At 55.5% G+C, this 18,221-nt stretch overlaps 6 protein-coding genes across 6 annotated transcripts; 4 read left to right on the top strand and 2 right to left on the bottom strand.

The window, feature by feature from the left end:
• The first annotated feature begins 2 nt into the window (after window positions 1–2).
• ACRALDRAFT_1065088 (60S ribosomal protein eL15) lies at window positions 3–1,383 on the top strand. Its single transcript, XM_071017098.1, has 4 exons — window positions 3–46; window positions 126–217; window positions 371–527; window positions 593–1,383. The coding sequence occupies exons 2-4, from the start codon at window positions 131–133 to the stop codon at window positions 958–960; spliced, it is 612 nt and encodes a 203-aa protein (XP_070872730.1). The 5' UTR covers window positions 3–46; window positions 126–130; the 3' UTR covers window positions 961–1,383.
• A 251-nt stretch (window positions 1,384–1,634) lies between these two features.
• On the bottom strand, window positions 1,635–4,051 carry ACRALDRAFT_1082813 (uncharacterized protein; the record flags this gene model as incomplete). The annotated part of the gene is made up of 3 exons (XM_071019354.1): window positions 1,635–2,586; window positions 2,648–2,895; window positions 4,037–4,051. The coding sequence occupies 3 exons, from the start codon at window positions 4,049–4,051 to the stop codon at window positions 1,713–1,715; spliced, it is 1,137 nt and encodes a 378-aa protein (XP_070872729.1). The 3' UTR covers window positions 1,635–1,712.
• Window positions 4,052–5,061: 1,010 nt separating this feature from the next.
• On the top strand, window positions 5,062–8,780 carry ACRALDRAFT_1082814 (uncharacterized protein). Its single transcript, XM_071019355.1, has 5 exons — window positions 5,062–5,939; window positions 6,080–6,550; window positions 6,609–7,510; window positions 7,605–8,142; window positions 8,209–8,780. Exons 1-5 carry the CDS (start codon window positions 5,772–5,774, stop codon window positions 8,251–8,253), a joined length of 2,124 nt encoding a protein of 707 aa, XP_070872728.1. The 5' UTR covers window positions 5,062–5,771; the 3' UTR covers window positions 8,254–8,780.
• A 2,817-nt stretch (window positions 8,781–11,597) lies between these two features.
• Window positions 11,598–13,783, top strand: ACRALDRAFT_1057959 (uncharacterized protein; the record flags this gene model as incomplete). Its single annotated transcript, XM_071015929.1, has 4 exons — window positions 11,598–11,614; window positions 11,795–11,930; window positions 12,000–12,572; window positions 12,692–13,783. The coding sequence occupies 4 exons, from the start codon at window positions 11,598–11,600 to the stop codon at window positions 13,781–13,783; spliced, it is 1,818 nt and encodes a 605-aa protein (XP_070872727.1).
• A 156-nt stretch (window positions 13,784–13,939) lies between these two features.
• ACRALDRAFT_212261 (uncharacterized protein) lies at window positions 13,940–14,660 on the bottom strand (the record flags this gene model as incomplete). Its single annotated transcript, XM_071023847.1, has 6 exons — window positions 13,940–13,965; window positions 13,994–14,054; window positions 14,108–14,208; window positions 14,252–14,439; window positions 14,488–14,523; window positions 14,551–14,660. 6 exons carry the CDS (start codon window positions 14,658–14,660, stop codon window positions 13,940–13,942), a joined length of 522 nt encoding a protein of 173 aa, XP_070872726.1.
• A 513-nt stretch (window positions 14,661–15,173) lies between these two features.
• Window positions 15,174–17,746, top strand: ACRALDRAFT_1071885 (uncharacterized protein; the record flags this gene model as incomplete). Its single annotated transcript, XM_071017911.1, has 3 exons — window positions 15,174–15,260; window positions 15,341–16,630; window positions 16,724–17,746. 3 exons carry the CDS (start codon window positions 15,174–15,176, stop codon window positions 17,744–17,746), a joined length of 2,400 nt encoding a protein of 799 aa, XP_070872725.1.
• Window positions 17,747–18,221: the final 475 nt, after the last annotated feature.

Here is an 18,221-nt window from a genome sequence, read left to right as displayed (position 1 = left end):
ACCCCTTCGACAACAATTCGGCGGCCGGATTTGACGTGAAAAGCTGGTTTGTCCTCTCTCCGCAAAACACTTATACCAATTCGAGTCTGTGTTATTTTAGCTGACCGAATTTTCTTGTGCTGCAGCCAAAATGGGTGCCCTCAAGTACGTCGAAGAGCTTCAGAAGAAGAAGCAGAGCGATGTGATGCTCTTTCTTCTCCGAGTCCGCTGCTGGGAAGTACGTTGAATCAATACTGTGGGCGGGAATGAGACCTCCAACCGCCTTCTCTGCCTCCGTGCTGGCTCGCGGACGGCAGGTTGGTGGGGAAGAGCTGCTCGCCCGTCTCTGCTATACACTCGTTGAACATTTGCTGAGAGTGCATCAATATAGCTTCGTCAACTCAACGTCTGCCACCGCGCTTCCCGTCCTTCCCGCCCCGACAAGGCCCGCCGCCTGGGATACAAGGCCAAGCAGGGCTACGTCATCTACCGCATCCGCGTCCGCCGCGGTGGCCGCAAGAAGCACGCCCCCAAGGGTGCTACCTACGGTATGTCGAAATGACATGACCAGAACATGTCACGCCCGACAGAGCTAATACAAACGGATTCATAGGCAAGCCCACCAACCATGGTGTGAACCAGCTGAAGTTCCAGCGCTCCCTCCAGTCGACCGCCGAGCAGCGTGTCGGCCGCCGGTGCGCTAACCTCCGCGTCCTCAACTCGTACTGGATCAACGAGGACTCCACCTACAAGTACTTCGAGGTCATCCTCGTCGACCCCCAGCACAAGGCCATCCGGATCGACCCCCGCATCAACTGGATCGTCAACCCCGTCCACAAGCACCGCGAGGAGCGCGGCCTCACCGCCGCCGGCAAGAAGTCCCGCGGTCTCAACAAGGGCCACCGCTACAACAAGACCAGGGCTGGCCGCAGGAAGACCTGGAAGCGCCACAACACTCTCAACCTGTGGCGCTACCGTTAAATTGGCCGCCGCTGCAGCCGATCATGATGATCCTCTCATGGACACTGTCGGCTGTGAGACGGTCTTGTGGGGGAAGGGATATGTGTTGGGAAATGGGTATTCCGTTATGACGGCACTACTCCGACGACTCCTGCTTCTGGCATTTGATATCACGCGATGGAGTGGCCCGGATAGGTCAGGAATTATACAAAAATTTCGGGTACATGAGACGCCCTATTTGAGGCATTGCTTCTGCTCTTTCTTCTACGGTTTGAATGTCACTTCTGTGAGCGATGTAATGGCCATGACTTGACTAATACGCACACGACCGTTAACATGACTGGTTCCCAGTTTGAAGTGATGAACGTGTTTCTGTCGAAATGCCAAGCTGCCTGTTTGGTGCACGGGGGAAGCTGATATGGCCTACGGGCTCAACCGAAGAGTAATGAAAAAAAAAAAAAAAAAAAAAAAAACAATCACAAAACGACATGGGTTCACGGAGCACGGTTCTTGGTACCAAGCTAAGAACACATTCAGAAGAGTACTGGTAAGGAATCTAGTGATACAAAGCAAAGCAAGCAGGCTCGCCCCTGCTCAGTCGCGTAGGGTATACCATCTGAAGCAAACCAAAAACGCCATGCTATTTTGAACAACACCTGACCGTTTCAGTGGAACCTTCCGCTCATTATCGTCTTCCCTTCCTTCCCCCACCCCTCGTTGGACCAGCATAGAGAAGTGGTGCCTGGCATCTCCGGACTTTGGCATCTGCCTCCTCAGAAGCGGTTGAGATGGTGCGCCTCGCTGTAGGTCGTGATCCGCTGGTTGATGGGGTGCAAAGCCGTTGGTGGGCGCGGAAGATTCGGCATGATGGGGCTGTGGTTGACAACGTGGTAGACGCTCGCATCATTGTTGCTGGCCCTTTCGAGGTCGTCGTCGGCGGAGGGCATGGGCTTGCTGATCTTGGGCTTGCCACCGGCCCAGCTAGGCTTGAACCGCAGGGTCAGGCGCTTGAAGCTCTTCTCGTTGCGGTACGACGGGTTGCTGCGGAACGAGCCGCTGCGGGTGGAGAAGGCGTCGTTGAAAGCTGGGGCGCCCGAGGCGGGCGAGGCGATGACGCCGTCGGCGCGGATGTTGCGGGCGGTGATGCCGTTGGCGGAGTCGCGGAAGATGACGGAGGAGATGATGTTGAAGAAGCCAAAGGTGACGCAGAGGATGCCGGCGGCGAGGACGAGGCGCCAGAAGTGGCCGCCCATGATGTCGGCGGAGACGGAGCGGCGGTTGAGGTTGCCGAGGAGGTGGCAGCCCATGACGATCATGGCGACGCCCAGCCAGGTCAGGCCGCGGTAGGGGGAGAGGACGGGCCAGTGGCGGGCGAAGTAGCGCTTGAAGAGGTTGAGCTCGGAGCAGATGAGGAAGCAGGCGATGACAAAGGTGGAGAAGTGCGAGACGGCCTCGAAGAAGAAGAAGTTGCCCGTTAGGCCGGACATGATGATCATGACCCAGGTGGCAACGCTGGCGGCCAGGAGACTGACGATGTTGCAGGCGCGGAAGACGTTGAGGATTAGGTGGCCCGAGCCACGCAGCCTCGAGTTTTCCGAAAGGTTGAACATTTTCTTGGTTGTTGAGTGAGTGTAGGTGGTTAGAGGCCTGGAAGAGATTAGCTATTATGATATCGCTGTTGGTGCTTCTCGGTCCACGTTGAACTTACGTTGAACGCGTGGTGAGGATGATCTTCTTTGAGATTAGGACGACTTGGGACGATGATGGCTTGATGATATGCCGGTTGTAAGTGTTTGGTTGCTCGTGGCGTGTCTGGACAGGTGGAATAGAAAGGTGCCGAGTGACGGTGAGGAATCTAGAGGAGTCGACAGAAAAGAAGGAAAAGGAAGATGGTTCACGAGTGTTAGATGGTGAATAAGAAAGAGAGAACAGTCGGGAGCCAGTCCGGACGAGGTTCTATGAAAGAATGATTGTAAGGGAACAATAGTAAAGAAAAAAGATGAATACAAAGGGACTACGTGTCTGGCGTGAATGACATTGTTCAACGGGGTCAAAAGACTCCGAGGGGCCCCTGACAAAGGTGAAAGATGAGTAGGTGATGACAGTGAAGGTGACTGGGAGGTGAAAGCGGCCCCTTGTGGCCTTTAATAGCGAACAGTTCCTATTGTAGTCATACAGGAATACTACTGAATCGGCAGTAACCGCGAGCCCAGTCAGAGCCGGCGCCACAAGGCAAAGATGCGAGATCGAACCAAGTCGAAAGAGAGGACTAAAAAAGGGTGCAGAGTAGCGGATGGGCATCCGTCTCTTCGCGCCGGGAGGTCAAAGTTCAACACCTGAGGGTATCATGGCCAATCAATCTCGCCGTAATCGATTAGGACCAGATTCAGGGCTCCTTTGGGCCATACTTGGCCGAGATTCGGTGGGACGGAGACGGCCTAGCAAAGGCGACCGGTTGCATCTACTTGAAACCTCGCTGTCGGTTAAGAAGCAGCGGAAGCCACGGGACCCAAGAGGCCAAGGGCAGAGGCATTGACGTAGGTTAGCCGCTAAGGTAGCGTCTTTGCGGGCAGTGCCGAGAGTCGGACAAGAAGCGCTCGATACCCAGCAGCCTGTAGGGGTATGCTACAGTCAGTAGGATGAAGCAGGACATCGACTTGAAGCAGTTGGGAAGGCTGTCATCCAACCGTTCTCTCGGCGTCTGGCAAGTCTCGGACGGGCCAAGGACTAAGATTTCTAGGTAGCACATATCAAGCCGCGGGGGTTTAGATAACTGAGCCCAATTGCCGTTGCTGTCTTGAGCTTTTCAGGGAGTTTGCCGTTCAGTAACCGCAGCTTTTGTCATGCTGATGACGCCCCTTCTACGCTGGGAAAGACAGTATTGTTGTTACAAGCAACGCCTGTCACTACTCACCTCACCTATGAAGTAGTACATACATGTATGCATCTGAGATGGACGTTGCTCAAAAAGTGACTGTGTTTAAACTGCGGCGTTTTGACAGGCCGTTGATTGGGCAAGAAGCCTCGCTGTTGAGTTTCATCATCTAGGTACGTAGCGTCGAACGGCGGACAACTGCCGTCGTTCCTTGTATTCGTACTTACATGCAGCCATGTGGCGGCACGCAGATGAAGCTGTCACTCGATAGCGAGGTACTCCGTTACAACAGCGGTAAAATTGGGCAGCGGATGATACCCTGTAGGAAACACCGCTCCAGGGTATCCATAAATATCTTAGACGCCCTTGCTGTAGCCGCCCTGGCGGAGCACAGGCGAATGACCAAGCAGCATCTTCGTTTTAACGGTGCAAATCATGGGCATCTACGTGTACAACGTAACTATCGTGTGACGCGGTTACGCAGGCAATCTTCTGTCCCCACAAGGGCATCCGTTTCGTGTTCTATTCTTGCCCATGTGAGATACTGGGAATGTGTTGAGCAGGGCAAAAAAAGCGCGTCGACGACTGCAGCCGTCTCCCAGACTGTACACATTAAAACGCCAGAGGAATACGAATAGACAGCAGCATCGGCCGAAGAGACGGAGTGAGACCGGAAACAAAGTATTTACTACCTACCCCTACCAGTTCTCACTCAACAAGCACGCTCTATGAATCAAACTCGCAGGCAACTTCGGTAGACAAATCCATCCCATTGAGTCTTCTTCATGATTCTGCGTCTAGCAGCATCATAATGAAAATGGGTTGCAAATCAAAAATTACGCCCGCGATGGCCCCGAAGGACAATCGAATGAGGCTGACTCCGCGATGTGCAATGCAGGCCCTCCTCATTACTCCACGGCCTTCTTGATCGCCACGAAGTCGGACAAGGTAAGTATGAAGAAAAGAAAGAGAAGAAGGAGCTAAAAGAAGGGGAAGGGGACTCGTTTATATAGGCACCTCTTGGGCTCGTGCTTTGTATGTCACGTGATATTATTTACGTAAGTCCTCAAATTCGGTACAACGTAATTACGTGTCGGCAACATTCTCCGTGCCTCATTCTGGCCACGGTGCCTAGTACTGTCCCAGCCACAGCCTCAGCCGTGGCGGGCACTGCCACACGACACGATGAGCCAGGTCTCGTCTCTGTCCCGTCACCCCAGACGCTTTCCTCTCCATCTTACCCTCTACACGCGACAGTCGCAGCAACAGCACCCAGGCTCTGTCGACGCTACGTGGGCTGGTGGTGTTATATCTGACAATCTACTGTTCAGTTGGACTTTTGGACCCTCCGAATACCTTGTTATTTGTTTGTTGCACTCGGCGACTCGCACTCCTTTGGCTGTCCAGCCGTCCACCGAACGATTACCGAACGACAGAAAGAATTTGATTCCATCGACTCCCCTCAACCCTCACCCTTTCATCCACAAAGAAAAGAGGCGCCCACCTCCTAGGACTTGTGTATGAGACGGCTCTTTGGATGATACCCGGCTAGTATGCCCCCTTGTTCTGCTTGGACTGGGTAGGCCTTTGACGTTTGTGATTTTCTTCGGGGAAAGGCGCTGGTTGGATACGAAGATTGAAGAAAAAAAGACTCGTCACCCGTCCCTCACCCAGAATAGGTCTCAGGTTCCTGGTCTTTGGTAGAGCCAGGCGTGTGTTTTTCTTCATACAAAATTGGGTGGTCTCTTCATTGTTTCCCCCCGTGTTTTCCGGTGACCTAAAGCTCTCCCCGGCGTCTGAGTTCCCCCCCAGCCCCCATCACAACCCTCAAAGATCAGCACTCTTGCAATTTCCCCCCGGCTCGCTCTTGTATCTCTGGAGGCACGACTTGCTGAACAATCTATCAAACATTACCTCTTGTTTGCCGTACTTTTGATCAGGCTGCATCATCGGAATCATGTCTGACGACCAGCCGGATTTGGACGTGGCCGACGACTACCGCCAGGCCCTCGAGGACCTCAGCTCGACAAACAGGGCTGATATCAGTACCCTTACAACCATTGCTAGAGAAAATACAGAGCATGCCCAGGTCATTACGGATGTCCTGCAGAAGCACATCTTGCGGGTAAGTCGACTTTGACGTGCTCGCCCCCTGAGACCACACAGAGCATCTACTATGCTCATGTCTCTAAGCCCCATGATACTCACTTCTCGCTTCTTCTCCCCTACTGCTTGCTCTCCTCGTCTCTGACATGTGTACCATAGACAGCACCGCACAAGAAACTCCCCGCTCTCTACGTTCTCGACTCGATTGTTAAAAATGTGGGAACGCCGTATACCCTCTTCTTCGGAGCCCAGCTCTATCAGACCTTCATGGAAGCCTATGCGGCAGTCGACAACCAAGTACGACGGAAAATGGAAGAAACACTACAAACGTGGAAACAGCCCGTGCCGCAGTCTCTCGACGACAGGCCGGTATTCCCCCCTGAAGTCACCAGGCCCATCGAGGAATCTCTTCTGAAGGCGCGAACTTCGGCTTTGGCCATCCAAGCACAGGGACGCCAGGCGGCTCTCTTGGGCAGAGGACGCGGACACGGACCTCCCAGGGCGACACCGACTCCCCCGGGGATGCGGCCCGGATCAGCTCAACATGGCCTCCCAGGACCGCCACTGCAAAGGCTGCAAATGAATGGCACACGCCCACCCAGCGTCCCCGTCATTCCTCATCTGTTTCCCGTGAGTTCCACCCGCACCTTGTAAAATCACGATCGACATGTTACTGACGAGCCCGCAGCCGACACACCCGTACGGTACGCCACCAGCTGGCGTAGTAGGACCGAGCCCTCATCAGCAGGCGTCATCGCAGTTCCCACCGCCAGCGGGACCACCTGGGTCTCGCTACTCGGCCGCTATAGACATTGTCTCTCTGATTCGGGACATTGAGGAGTTGATCAGTCTCTCCAGGGTGGAAGTCGGTCAGAACCCAAACGATCAGGGTGTTCACCAGAGGTTGAAAGGGTTGCTGGATTTGCAGACACTGCTGCAGACGCACAATGTGCCGCCGGATCAGTTGGTCCTGGTTAAAAATCAAGTAGCCGATCTTGCTGTGAAACTAAGGCCATACTCGGCCGACAAGCTGCCTGGGCATGCCGGCGCTGCCGCTGCTGCTGCTCCTCATGTACCGTACCAAGCGCCGCCGGCCGTCTCGTCCGCGGCGTCCGTAGTACCGCCCCAGCATGGCTCGGTGACGCTTGACTCTCTGTTCGGAAAAGGCGCGCTCGCATCGCTCGTTACTCGACAGTCGGTCACCCCGCAGGTGCCGACACCGCCTCCGCCGGCGACGCAACAGCCGCCGCCAGCAGCGGCCGGGGCCATACCCATCCGATCGCCTCAGCCGCAACCACAAGCCAGTGCGGCCGGCCCCACTCCTGATCCAATGGCCCTCCTCGCCGGGTTGCGGAAGGCCGGACTGCTCCCCGGAGGGTCAGCAACACCAACGCCGCCGGCTGTGACGCCGGTGGTCGGCGCGGCGGCCCCGCCACCGCCGCTTCCTGGAATTGGCGCTCCCCCGCCAGGGTTACTTCCGCCCGGCCTCGCGCAACTTTTGGCGCCCCTGAATGCCGCGGCGAGTGCCATATCACTTCCTGCGCGGTTGATGGACAGCATTCAGCTCGATGCTGCATCGTTGAAGCAAGAGTGAGTTTACTTTTTGTTCCCATCAGACATCTTGACTTTTCAAATTGGCCCCGTCCTCTTCTCCCATTGCCGTGCTAAAACCCCATTCCACTAGATACCGCCCACACCTGGTACCGACATTATTTGAGGCTCTAGGCCCGCAATGCACGCAGTGCGGGCGACGATTTACGAAAGACGAGGCAGGGAGGAAGAAGAAGACGGCACACATGGACTGGCATTTCCAAGTTCATCAACGACTAGCAGAGGCGGAGAGGCGAGGACAGCACCGAAGCTGGTACGTCGACATGGCAGACTGGCTCAAGTCCCGCGAGGTGGTGGATGCAGAACACAAGGACGAGGCATCGGGCGAAGATGGCCGAGACAGCGGTACAACGCATAAGAAAAAGGAAGCCGAGGTCAAGTATGTCGTGGTACCCGACGCGTCAGCGGGCGTCAACAGCGTGTGTCCCATATGCCAGGAGAAGTTCGAGAACAAGTGGCTGGATACGGCGCAGGAATGGGTCTGGCTAGATACGATGCTGGTTGGTAATCGTGCGTACCACACCAGCTGTCACGCCGAGGCGACGAGGCCCAGGGACGGCACGCCGGCGAGGAGCACACCGGAGCCGGTATTAGGCAAGCGGAAAGCGGAGGTAAGCACCCCAGTCGCGGGGACGTGATGGCAACGAAGAGCATGGCATGACTAACGGGCCAAGCAGGACGAGCTCAAGAACTTGCGAAAGGTGAAGATGGATGCTGCCTGACCTATTACGATACGATACCCACGATTATGGCGGGCGACCCCCCTGGGGATGGGGGGAAGACGGGGTTTAGAAGGAGGATACCCACGATACCATGTAAAATCTCGACGTCGTCTCACGCCGAGGCGGTAAAGACATGAACGCATACAACAATTCGAGTTGACATGGAATTGAGACCCATCGGGCGCTTGACCTCGACGCCTACGACATGGAAGACAATCCTCCCGCGCAGATAGACACCTACTCCTAGCGAGAGCGGTGGAACATTGTGAGATTAAGATCAAGCGGTGTGCAACAAGTATGGATTTGGGATGAGAAAGGGGCAGCATACGAATAATTAGACGGCAAACCCGCAGGCGCAGACGGACCCAGAAAGGGGAACAGGGCGTGGGGGTTGGACAGGTGTCGGCCAAGGGGGCAAGGGGACAGAGCACAAAGAAGTGGGTTGGGTTGCCATAATTTACATACCGACCGAGTAGTACAAAGCAATGATTGCCAACAAAGGGTCCATAGGGTCAACCGTACAGAGTGACCGTGGTCTTCGGTCGCAGCTCCGTGCCGATCGCCTCGCCCCCGTTCTCACGTACAACGTACTTTCAACGTAGCAACTCGCCCGACTGCCTACCTTATGCCATGTGACCTCCCAGCCCAAGCCACTCCGCTGGACAACCTGCATGGTTGGCTTCCTCCCAACTGTCGGCATCTTGGCGACAGCCACGACATGCACCGGGCCACGGCGGATATGGCCCGCCAAAGGGTGGGGGAACTGGGTCTACAACGTATTTATCAGGAACGTGCGCGCGTTCTCAGTGTGGCACCTATTGACGAAGCTGCTTATTGGTATTATTGATGTTAGGCGGAGGAGTAAGATAGAGAGGTCAATGCAGAGGAATCTTGGGATAGATGGCTTTTTTAGACAACCTGGGGTTGCTATGAGAGATGAATAGAAAAAGGGATCCCTAGAAAAAACGGCCGTCCAGCTAAAGTGGAACAAATGCAAGTGAGCCGAAGTACAACGTAAGTCAAGCTTCAAGAGAACCACGTATTGTACGGTATGCGGGTGGTTGGCTGGGATCACCATCCTAGGTTGTATCCACGGTAGCTCTCCTTTCGAATCGATTTGCCATTAGGTGTTCCATCTCTGCATTCACGACACGATCGCCCGTTTAGGATATAACTGTGACGATCTCCAGCTTCGCCTAGAAGCTTGTCTAGCAAGGGAGACGGCGAGATGGGGTCCAAAGGAAGAAGCGCCCAAGTGCGCATCGGTACGTTGTAGGCGGGGAAAGCTCCGTGGGATACGAGCACTTTGTCGAAGACGGTGTGGAACGGGCGAAATGGTGGAATGCATTGTATGACCAATAATTAGTGATGGAAACGATGGACGATTCTTTTCTTTTTCGATCTCGTTTTTCCCTTCTCGTTCCCTACTATCCCCACATCTAATTCTGTGGTCCTTGTCGTACGTATAGTGGAGGGCCAAAAATAAAAAACGAAAATACGTGATCTGATCCAGAATCTTGTCGCAGTAGCATCATGATTTTTGCGATTGTGGCAAGTTAGCGGGGCTAGCTGACGCGTGATGCTCTTTTCTGGAAATTCAACTGTTGGCCTGTGTCACAACAGAAGTTTTAGGCATGGGTCGATGCCAGCAGTCAAAGGTAGGAAAGTTTATACATACATAGGTAAAGAAAAAGAAAAGGAAGACTGGAACGGTGGGTGGACGGGAAACGGAAGACCAAGTGGATTAGGTGGCATGGGATGGATACGGTCGGAGGTGAAGACAAAGTGGAAGGTGTGGGTTGTGATCGTGACCCTGACACCTTAGAGTTGAGGGCCAAAAGAGTCCCGCTCTGAGGGGGGCTTGCAGAAGTTAGGCAGGCTGTACGTTGTACACTACCGTCCGGGTTCCACAGCGGCGTTCATGTTGAGCTCAGGTATTGATACACCGTATTGTAGTGTAGTGCCGTATCGATAGGCCAAGCTCGCTAAGTGCAACGTAACCAAAATTGACAGGGTCCCCCATCACGGTACATGCATGCAGCAGCCGGGGTCTGGAACGGTCCCGTTCTCTGGAATTTTGTGGGGAAGTGGTCACGACGGTCAGGACACGGCAGACCAAAGCAGACAACATCAGACTTTTTTGGGACGAAGGGAGGGAGAGGATTTAATAAAATAAAAAACCAACGCAATTCGCAGTCCCAAACGCCAGGGTCCCAAACGCCACCGTATTGTGCCCGTGCCTGATAATATGGAGCCCAGGGGTAGGTGTTCTGCTTCCGTCAATCCTATACCCATCCATCCTCCACCTCCACCTCCATCCCATCCCTTCCCTCCCCTCTCCTTCCCACCGTATCCGATCCCCGTCCGCGACGCCGTCAAGTCCGTCGCAACCATACACCACGTGTGGCCGAATGCTTCTCTTGTCATTCCACTCCCTGGGGCCATCGTATATATGTATCGTGGGCCAAAAAGAGTGAACAGAGGCGGCCAGAGCAAGGATCGTCGTATGGGTGTGGCCAAGCCGGGTTTTATCCGAACACGACGAGTCGGTGAAGGACAACCGGAGAGAGGAAAGAAGAAACATATCGTGAAGCCCACGGCCCTCTGTGTACTGATGGACCGGATAAGACAATGTCCATCACCAACTTCATAGGTCTTTACGCCCGGAATTCGCGGTACTGCGTCGGAATACCAATCCGGTGGCATACCATTATACCCTGAGATTCTGGGAAAACTGAGACGGCCTTTTTCGGCTCCGACTTGGGAGCAGAATCGCCGGGTGCACTAGCAGAAATCCCAAAGGGTCCTGACTGCCGAGTAGCTTGGAATGTACACCGTCAAGTAAAGTGGATGAAAAGTGGAGGGTGTGGAAAGTGCGCTGGCATGAGCGGGATGGCGTTCTGGAGCTCGGGACTCCCGCACGCGGTCCCTGAACGCCATCTTTGGAGCTACTGTGGCAAAGTACGTTGTACCTTCCCTGTCCGAAGTCGCTGGCCACGCGTGCAATTGACTGCTACCCCACCTCAGCTCACGATCGTCACTTCTGGCAAACCGCATCTCCCCACCTTACCTATAAGTAAGGTACCTTGGACTTAACACCTAGAGGCCTTCCCGTTCTCCCCCTCCTTTGCGCTCTCTCCCTCCCTCTCCCTCTCTCTTCTTCCTCACCTCTCCTCCATATCGTCTTGCGAACAATTGGTCTCTCCTCTCTCGTCCGCCCTCCAACATCGGCGTCATCGAAACAATTGGTGATTATCGTATCACCAGCAAGCAACCGGGCTAAAGTAGCTTCCTTATCAGCTGGCCGCTCGATTCGTCGCTTGATTCCCTTTAAAAGATCAATCATGGACGCCAACTTAAAGTGAGTCGTCATGCCTCTCCAATGGGCCCATTATGCCCAACTGTTCTTCCTTGAATGCGCCATTCTAACCAGACCCTAGCCCTCCTCGAGGCTACGTGCGTATCCCGACCGGCAATCCCGCCCGCCCGGCCCTTCAGGCTCGTGCGGCGAAGTATAATTAGAAACGACAAGTGCTTACAGAACGCAACAGAATCACTTCATCGGCATCGATGTCGGCACTGGATCCGCTCGGGCCTGTATCATCGACGAGACCGGCGACATCAAGGCTCTGGCCTCGGAGTCAATCCAGCTATGGCAACCCGAAACGGGTTACTATGTATGACCTCGACTTCGGCGTCCACTCCCCTTGTGATACGTGGATGCTTTTGACTGACAACGTCAACAGGAACAATCGACCACCGATATCTGGAAATGCATCGCCATCTGCGTAAAACGCGTCGTTAAAGAATCCCAGGTCGATGTCAACACGATCAAGGGCATTGGCTTTGACGCTACGTGCTCGCTGGCCGTCTTCAGCCACGACACCGACGAGCCCGTCCCCGTCACCGGTCCTAATTTCGACAATGCCGACGGCAACGACCGCAATGTCGTCCTCTGGCTGGACCACCGCCCAGTCGAGGAGACCAAGAAGATCAATGCTACGAACCACAACCTGCTCAAGTACGTCGGCGGCCGTATGAGCATCGAGATGGAGATCCCCAAGGTTCTCTGGCTCAAGAACAACATGCCCCCGGAGCTGTTTGACCGCTGCAAATTTTACGACCTGACCGACGCCCTGACCCACATGGCTACCGGCACGGAGACGCGGAGCTTCTGCAGCGTAGTCTGCAAGCAGGGCTTCGTACCTGTCGGGGTTGACGGGAGTGTCAAGGGGTGGCAGGAAGATTTCCTGACCACCATCGGTCTCGGCGACCTCGTGAAAGACAATTTCAAGCGCCTTGGAGGCGTCGACGGGGTGGTGAGCCTCTTTTCTTAGATTTTCTTTTCCTTCTTTTTTTTTCCCCTCCTTTTATTGGGGGCTCCCAAGACGACCAAAAAGGAACCTGAATTGGTTTAGCTAACCATGGCTTCCGACAGAACGGAAACTACCTGAGCGCCGGTGAACTGGTCGGCCATCTGAGCAAAAAGGCAGCCAGTCAGCTCGGCCTCCCCGAGGGCATCGCCATTGGCAGCGGCGTGATTGATGCCTATGCCGGCTGGATCGGCACTGTGGGCGCGAAGATCGACCCCGAATGTGAATCGGCCCATCTCGACGGCGATATTTCGCACAACGTTCTGGGACAGGTCTATAGCCGCCTGGCGGCCGTCGCCGGCACATCGACCTGCCACATTGCCATGTCGAAGGAGCCTGTCTTCGTGCCTGGCGTGTGGGGCCCGTACCGGGACGTCATCCTGCCTGGCCGCTGGCTAGCCGAAGGAGGGCAATCGGCAACGGGTGAGCTGCTGCGGCATGTGGTGGAGATCCACCCTGCGTACGCGGAGACGTTGGCACTGGCGGAGGCGGAGAACAAGAACATTTACGACTACCTCAACTGCCACCTGGCACGGCTGCAGGAGACGCAGGGCGCGCCCACCATCTCGTACCTGGGACGGCACTTCTTCCTGTACGGCGATCTATGGGGCAACCGATCACCCATCGCGGATGCGACCATGAAGGGAGCCGTCATCGGACTGAGCAGCGACAGGAGCACGGACAACCTGGCGCTGTGGTACTACGGGGTGATGGAGTTTATCGCCATGCAGACGCGGCAGATTATCCTGGAGATGAACAAGGCCGGTCACTCCATCACCAGCATCTTCATGTCGGGCAGCCAGTGTCAGAATCCGGTGCTGATGGGCCTGATGGCCACGGTGTGCGAGATGCCCGTGCTGATCCCCCGGTACATCAACGCCGCGGTGGTGCACGGCGCGGCCATGTTGGGTGCCAAGGCGGGCAGCGCCGACGCGGAAGGCAAGACGGAGGACCTGTGGTCGATCATGGACCGGATGAGCAAGCCCGGCCGTGTCGTGCGGCCGAGGACGGACAGCGGCGAGCTGAAGCTTCTGAAGGCCAAGTACGCCGTGTTCCTCGAGCAGATGCGAACGCAGCAGGAGTACCGCAAGCTGGTCGACGAAGCCCTCGAATCATGGCCCGAGGCGACGGCGGCGGCCAAGAAGACTGACGCTTGATGAGTTGGTTGAAGCATCGAACATGGTCGGCCTGGGGTAGCAGGAATAGCGGGGACATGATATATATATATAGCCATGCATCTATAATTTATAATGCCTTTTTTAGCTCTTTGTTCTCTCTTTCAGGACTTGACCCTGTTTTCTTGTCGCGTGCGCTCAGATGAGGTACTTGGCAATGAGCACTTATTCGTGGTAGTGAATGAATGATACGCGTGATGTTCCGTTTGTACGAGGTCTCGGCCAGATATGGGGGGGCCTTCAGGCGGTTGAACTGGTCTTATCACCGAGGAGGGAATATGTTTCGATGTGGCTCGTTTATCAAACGCTTTGTTTTTGTGACGCGAGAAAACATTCCGAGTCGCGATACTGCTTCGTAATCTGGTCTTGGTGTCTTAGGTAATGACTCAGCTCGGTACATACAACGGCTGCACAGTCACTGTACATTCCCTCGATCCTGCCCATAGCAACAGAATCTTAGCGCGCAGGGAAGCACCTGCCTCTCAGCCGTGCCTACCTCATATGATGTACTCAGTACCTCGTACCTTCTGTAAATGGCAACCTCAAAGCTTAAACCTCCCTCTTCACATGATCCCCTTCTCATCGTATCCTCCTCCTCAACCTCATTTCTCATACTCATGCTCTGCCTGCTCCTCTTTCTCAACTTCATCTCCGAATCTTAATACATATTCCCTTCGATATCCAACAGCGGATCAGATCGAACCACAATAGCAACAAAACACCTACCCACCAACCATACGATAGTGAACGGTCTTGTCTGGTCTTGTCTTATCCTCAGCGACTTCAGCAGCAAAAGACCGCGATTCAGATCCAACAAGAGTAGCTGCAGCTGCAGCTGCAGATGCAGCCTGCAAACCATTTCCAGTCTTCTCGCCATATATTCATCTCACGTATGATCGATCACCTCTTGCCCACACGACGCGACGGGCTCTGCCGATGCTCATTCGTCCCAGTTCCACGTAATCTGCAAAGCCACAACGACACGGGAAATCCGCCGTCTTCAGTCCCTCGGTAACCTCACATCAAAATAATACGTCTCTTCTATTACCCTGATCATCCCGCCTCTCCGGGTGCCTGCCTCGTGGTTTCCGCTTCTTATCTCCAGGGGACTTTTTATACTTTGTTGCTTATCTTGCCCTCATTTCTTCATCTCTTCTTGTTGGTTATTTCGTTCCATATTCTTGATACACACCACCACCAACTCGCTTCTCGCAGCGCATACCTATCAAACTTATCGCGCCAGCCACCGTCCCTCCACCGCGATCTTCAACTCCACAGCGCATTCACGCATTCTCATCATATCCCTCCATATCTAGGCTTCAGAAATCATTCTCTCTCCCCGTTTCACCACCGCCACCGTTCGCAATGAATTATGGCCGACCGCGAAGGTAGAGAGAAGAAGGGATTCTGGGGCAGTCTATTGCGCCACACGAGTCTGGCCCGAAGATCTCCCAAACTGGTGCGCGCCGAATCCCCACACCTGTGCCGACGGCTACTCGAAATGTAGGAGCAGAATGGACGTACTGACGCGCATTGCAGGACGAGTCGAAGGGCCCGAGGAGAGCAAGCGATGATCTATCTCCGCCGCGTAGACGCCGCCATTCATACCCCGAAAACGATGTCTTATCACCTGGCAGTAGTACCAGCGGCAGGCGTCGGCCGCGCCGTCCAGCCACCAGGAATAACGGCCGGGACAAGCACTTGGACCGAACCGATGGGCGCCGCCACAACGCCAACGGCCACGCCCGCCAGCGCCCTCCACTGACCGCCTGGCCCCCTTCTGACATGAGCAGTCAGGAGGTCCTCACGCTGGGTCAGGCCATGGAGCTCATATCCAGCGGCGTCCCCGCCCACAAAGGCCACAAGCGGGCCATCCCTCATGCTCCCGACCACTACTATGCTCTCTACACCACATCCGCTGGCCGACCCGGCGACGAATCGGATGGCGTCAACCTACACGACTCCATGACCCAGTTCATGACCATGCGCATCCAGGGCTCTGGGTCCGGCCGCTCCTCTGATGCGGCCGCTTACCCTTGGGATACCTTGGAACAACCGTCGTACGCTTTCTACTTTGGTCGCATTCCGGGCACCATTACTCTTAACCAGTGGGCTGCCTCCTCCAGTCGCATACCCCCGACCATCGCCCTCCGCGACTCTGGTGTCGTTCCTCGCGACGTCGACCTGCCGCGCATCTTCGAGCGTCTGAAGGAACTCGAATCTACCCGCGCCATTGAAGACGAGTCGGAGGAACGAACGTACCGCAGCCTCTACAAGCGCTTCCTCCGCGACCCGGATCGTGCCGCGGGAAACCCACACCGCACGCTGGACCGCCAGATTACCGACCTTATCTTGGTCCTCTCGCGGCCGGGCTACTGGGTAGACTTTTCTGATCCACGGAATCAAGTCGCCACCCGCTTCCTTTTCGACCGTGGTCGCGACGCCGCCGGACGATACCTGCGCTTCTGTCATCAGCTGCTCCTGAGCCTGGAATTGGAAGTTCGTATCCAAGCACGAGCCCACGGCGAGGGGGCCAAAGAGAAGCTCCTGAACCAGCTACCGCCGACCATCCGTTGGGACCTGGCCGTCGCGAAGCGCTGGCGCCAGAACATCCGTGTCGAACAGTGGGGGGAGTTTCCCGAGGACGTGAGGTTGCGATACAAGCTGCGGAAGCGACAGATGCGCATGTTGAAACGCTTCGCCCAGGTGATGAAGTGGCCCAACTTGGAACCGTTGGTGGAGGCAATGAAGGAGCACGATGCCGAGGATACCCTCGACCTTGTCAGTTCGGACGCGTTTGCCTTTTTTAGTGGTCTCATTCTGCCGGGGGTAAGTTCCAGCTCTTTATTTTCCCCGTCACTGCCCAAGAAAGGACAGAAAAAAAAACACCCACAACCTTCATGTACTGACACTGAACATCAGACGACCTTCCCCTTTCTCATAATGAACACGCTGATCGACCTCGATCCCGACGAGGCGACTGACGCCCTGGCCCTCCTGACCCACCTTAATCCCAACAGCGGCTTCCAGCATCGGTCTTACACCTACTGGTCCTCGTCGTGCATCGTGGGCAAGGTCCTCGCGCCTACCTGCCATGCCCTGGCCGGCTGGACCGGCCCGGCTCGCCTCTCACCGGACTTGGGGCGGTCCCAGATTGTTCGTGTGCGTTGCCGCCGCGCCACGAAGCAGCTGCTGACCCCCGAAGACGTGACGTCCATGAGCGAACGCAGCGATCCACTGGGACCTCCGTCGGATGACTTCCCGGTGCAGGAGTACAAACTGGTAGGGCCCAAGCATGCGGACAGCCTTTTCGCCGACGGTGTGCGCATCGAGGTGTTGAGCTTCAAGCCGTCGGCGAGTCCTGGGGCGCAGGAGCGGAATGCTGGGGGGGATGCGGTGCGCGCCAACGAGCCACAGTGGTACGAAGCCGCCGTGCAATTTGCCATTGACGGGGTTTCATGGCCTCTGCGTCTCACCTATGACGTATCGTTCATCTCGGCCTGGCCGTGCAAGGGAGGGCCGCACCCGCTCTTCTTCGACTACGTTTTCGAGACGATACGGGTTGACAACATCGTCGCGGTCCGGGACTGGGGCGGCCTGTACTACGGTGGGAGCAGGCGTGCCAGTGTGCAGGCACCGGAAAGCACGAGTGGACGCGGAGGAGGGAGCGCTTCTGGCACAGGCACCATTCCAAGAGAACACGGTGGTGGGTCCGGCGTCAGTGCCCGCGAGGCTGAGAATGAGGCAGAAAAGGTCCTCGTCGTCGAGGCGTTTGGGGTGCCGGACCACGAGGTTCTGGCAAGGGCGTGGTGCAGCCATTGGGGGTTGTCTGCGGTCGTCGCGGACGTGTCCAAGACGTGCATGGCATGCGCCATACGGGAGGCGTACGGAGCTACCCTGACGGTGGTAATACTCATCGATTCCTCGGCCGAGGGGGCAAGTTGATGAGTGTACAGATGGCTGGGATGACCTGAATGATTGGGTGGACAGGCGTTGGGAAGGGTTTCTTTTTTTCAAGAGAGATGACAACTTTCGGAAACAGGTTCAGGACGCAACTCCCAGGTTGGTTGGAACGGACACGCTTCTAGACGTGTGACAGTTACGAGTTTATGAGCTCACGACCGGGGTTCCGTGCAATTTGAACGGCGCTAACCATGGGGAATCATAGTTCAGAGCGGCTGGCTTGATTCCCTTCATATGAACTAGAGAAATAAAGAAGATGGGAATACCCAGGACAAGGAGTGGCGATACCAGGTACTACGAAGCGTGGAGCTCGGGGGCTGGGGGAGATTTGGTGTTTGGCATCTTATTAACACACTTCTTTCTTTTTCTTTTCCTAATCCAGAACGAAGTATGAATGTTTAATGTTTTTCATTACACATTACGTCAGTCGTAGCATTATCCTCCGCGAATAACCTCC

Source organism: Sodiomyces alcalophilus (assembly GCF_042370955.1).
Source record: "Sodiomyces alcalophilus JCM 7366 unplaced genomic scaffold ACRALscaffold_7, whole genome shotgun sequence".
Lineage (NCBI taxonomy): Eukaryota > Fungi > Ascomycota > Sordariomycetes > Glomerellales > Plectosphaerellaceae > Sodiomyces > Sodiomyces alcalophilus.
This window is presented reverse-complemented; position numbering and strand designations above follow the sequence as displayed.